Below are 2,397 nucleotides of genomic sequence, written 5' to 3'. Positions count from 1 at the left end.
CTGTAAACAAAAGGATACGTGTGGTGCGAGCGGTTTTGCTTTTCGCCCCCCCCCGCACCCCCTCTCTTTTCAGGAGAGGGACGTGCCGCTTCTCGTCAATGACGCGGCTGGAGAGCTGCCACATTATGCGCGAAAGCTGATGCAAAGCAGGCAACGGTGAATACTCCGCTCCAGAAAGGGAGACACCACGTTGCGTGCAGCAGCAGCGGTGGCGCAGGTGGTGGTGGTGGGACCTCGTTCGATCGCTCTCTCTCTGCCGATCTCCTACCGGTACGTCTACGCTCTTGGCTTGTCTCCAATCACTCTTGTCTTCCCTTCCTCTACGCAATCGCATGTGCAGACGTGGTTGTCCGTGCACAAACAGGCCTTGCTGACGAGCATCCACCCACCCATACAAATACGCGAACGCACAGCGGCTCTTTTGTGGGACAGATGCGTTGCGTGACGCTCCGGCTTTCGTCGCAGGCGGCGGGTCGCCGCAGCTTCACACCATACCAAGTGGTTTTGAAGGCTGTGGAGCACGACGGACGCGGCCTCCTCGCCGCTGCAGATGTGTTCAAACAATTTCAGCGCTTCTACCGATCATATCAGCAGGAGGAGGTGCAGCGCACACAGGCGGCTGCCACGTCCGCAGAGTCGTCGAGCACAACTGGTGGTGGGAATACAACTGCTGCACCACGCTTCATGCCAGGGAAGCCGCTTACACAGTTTTGCGGTCGGCTGGAGGACGTGGAGCCGATGACGGTGCTGCTGCTCAAAGTGCTCTGTGACCTCCAAAAGCTGGAGGAGATGCGGTTCCTCTTCACGCAGTGTTTACTGGAGATGGAGGACCGCACCCCGTCCGTGGAGCTCTTCAATGTATTTCTTCTCGCCATCAGCATGACTGACACCTTTAACCAGTACGAGGTGGAGAACCTTGTGGAGTTGCAGCGTTCAAAAGGCATCGTGCCGGATGTAGTGACCAAGCTGTCCATGTTTCTCTTGTACCTGCGTCTGGGCCACCAAAATTGTGTGGCATGGTGGCCGGGGATTCGCGAGGAAGTCGAGATCATCATCGATACCGACGCCGTTGCCCGCTACCCGCTTCTTCCGCTGCGCCTTCAACACTGCTTCCAAACGTTGCTACGGGTGCACTACGATACCGGTGTCATTCATGAAAGCTTTGAGCTGTTGCACCGTGCTGCGCCAGAGCGTGTGGCACCGTCAATTGTGCTGCCGTACCTCCTCCTTAGTGCGATGAACATGTCGACCCCACCATCCGCGGTGGTGAAGGTGTTAAAGCTCATGCAGACGCGAGAGCGTCTTTCATCATCGCCCGCGAAAGGCGCCAGCGAGCAGACCGCCGACACCACCTCGTCTTCCTCCTCCACGGCGACAACGGCAGTCCCGCAGGAGCCGGTGCTGAGCAGCGAGATTACCGTGTTCCGTCTGCTGGCCAAGTGTGCCAAATACGGCGATGCTGACGCCGCCGCCTACATGCGCTCCTACATCGACACGTACCGCCAGTTTGGGCTTGTGGCGAAGGAGAACGAGCCCGTGGCGGCGCTGCTCTACGTGGAGGCGCTCACGAAAGCGGGGCGGGTGCGCTCCGCTTTGCGGGTGCTGGAAAGGGGGGTGCCGGCGCCATACAACCGCCCCGGGGAGCGGCCGAAGCTCTTCCTGCAGTCGCGTCGCCTGTCGCTATTGTCAACAGATCCTGTGCGCAACGTGGTATCCGCCCTCACCCCACTTGTTGCGGCGACCCATGTCGAGGATCCTGCCGAGTCGCTTGTCTCGGAGAAGACGTCGGCTGCGGAGGCAGAGGAGCGCGAGCCAGTGCCGGTGACCTCCGTCACACTCGACCTGCTGCTGGCCGCCTGCCAATTCGCCGGCGGCGCGAAACGCGCAGAGGAGATACTTTGCCTCTACCCACGCTACGAGAGCGCGCCCACCAGCACCACTTACGCGCTTCTACTGGAGGTGTACGCGACAACCGCGCCGGTGGACGGCGCTCTGCGACTGCCGTCGCTGCAGCGCGAGATGGAGGATGCCGGCATTGCAGTGGATGCTGCGTGGCTGCATGCGGCCATGGCTGTCGCACTCGACGCTCGGGACATCGGTGCTGCTCTCCGTGTCGCGGAGCTGAGCGTGGCGCACAAGTCGAGTGTCGATGTAAAGCACGGAGCACGCCTCCTGCGAGAGCTGGCCGTGGCCGCTGACGCTGCCGCGATGCGGCGGGCTCTGCACCTGCTGCGCTCAAGTAACTCGACCGTGGACTCGCGAAGTGTGGCGCTGTGCACGGCCGTGCTGCATAGTTTTGGTGTCCCTGCCGCTGCGCTGAAGGTGGACGCCCCTGCGCACAAATCGTGATTCACTTGTTGGCTGCAGGGACGCCTTTTCTTTTATTCACTGGACTCA

At 61.0% G+C, this 2,397-nt stretch overlaps 1 protein-coding gene across 1 annotated transcript; it reads left to right on the top strand.

Moving 5' to 3' along the window:
- Positions 1 to 432: 432 nt before the first annotated feature.
- Positions 433 to 2,349, top strand: LMXM_29_3100 (conserved hypothetical protein; the record flags this gene model as incomplete). The annotated part of the gene is made up of 1 exon (XM_003877406.1): positions 433 to 2,349. One exon carries the CDS (start codon positions 433 to 435, stop codon positions 2,347 to 2,349), a length of 1,917 nt encoding a protein of 638 aa, XP_003877455.1.
- Positions 2,350 to 2,397: the final 48 nt, after the last annotated feature.

This window comes from Leishmania mexicana, chromosome 29 (genome assembly GCF_000234665.1).
Source record: "Leishmania mexicana MHOM/GT/2001/U1103 complete genome, chromosome 29".
Taxonomy (NCBI): Eukaryota; Euglenozoa; class Kinetoplastea; order Trypanosomatida; family Trypanosomatidae; genus Leishmania; species Leishmania mexicana.
This window is presented reverse-complemented; position numbering and strand designations above follow the sequence as displayed.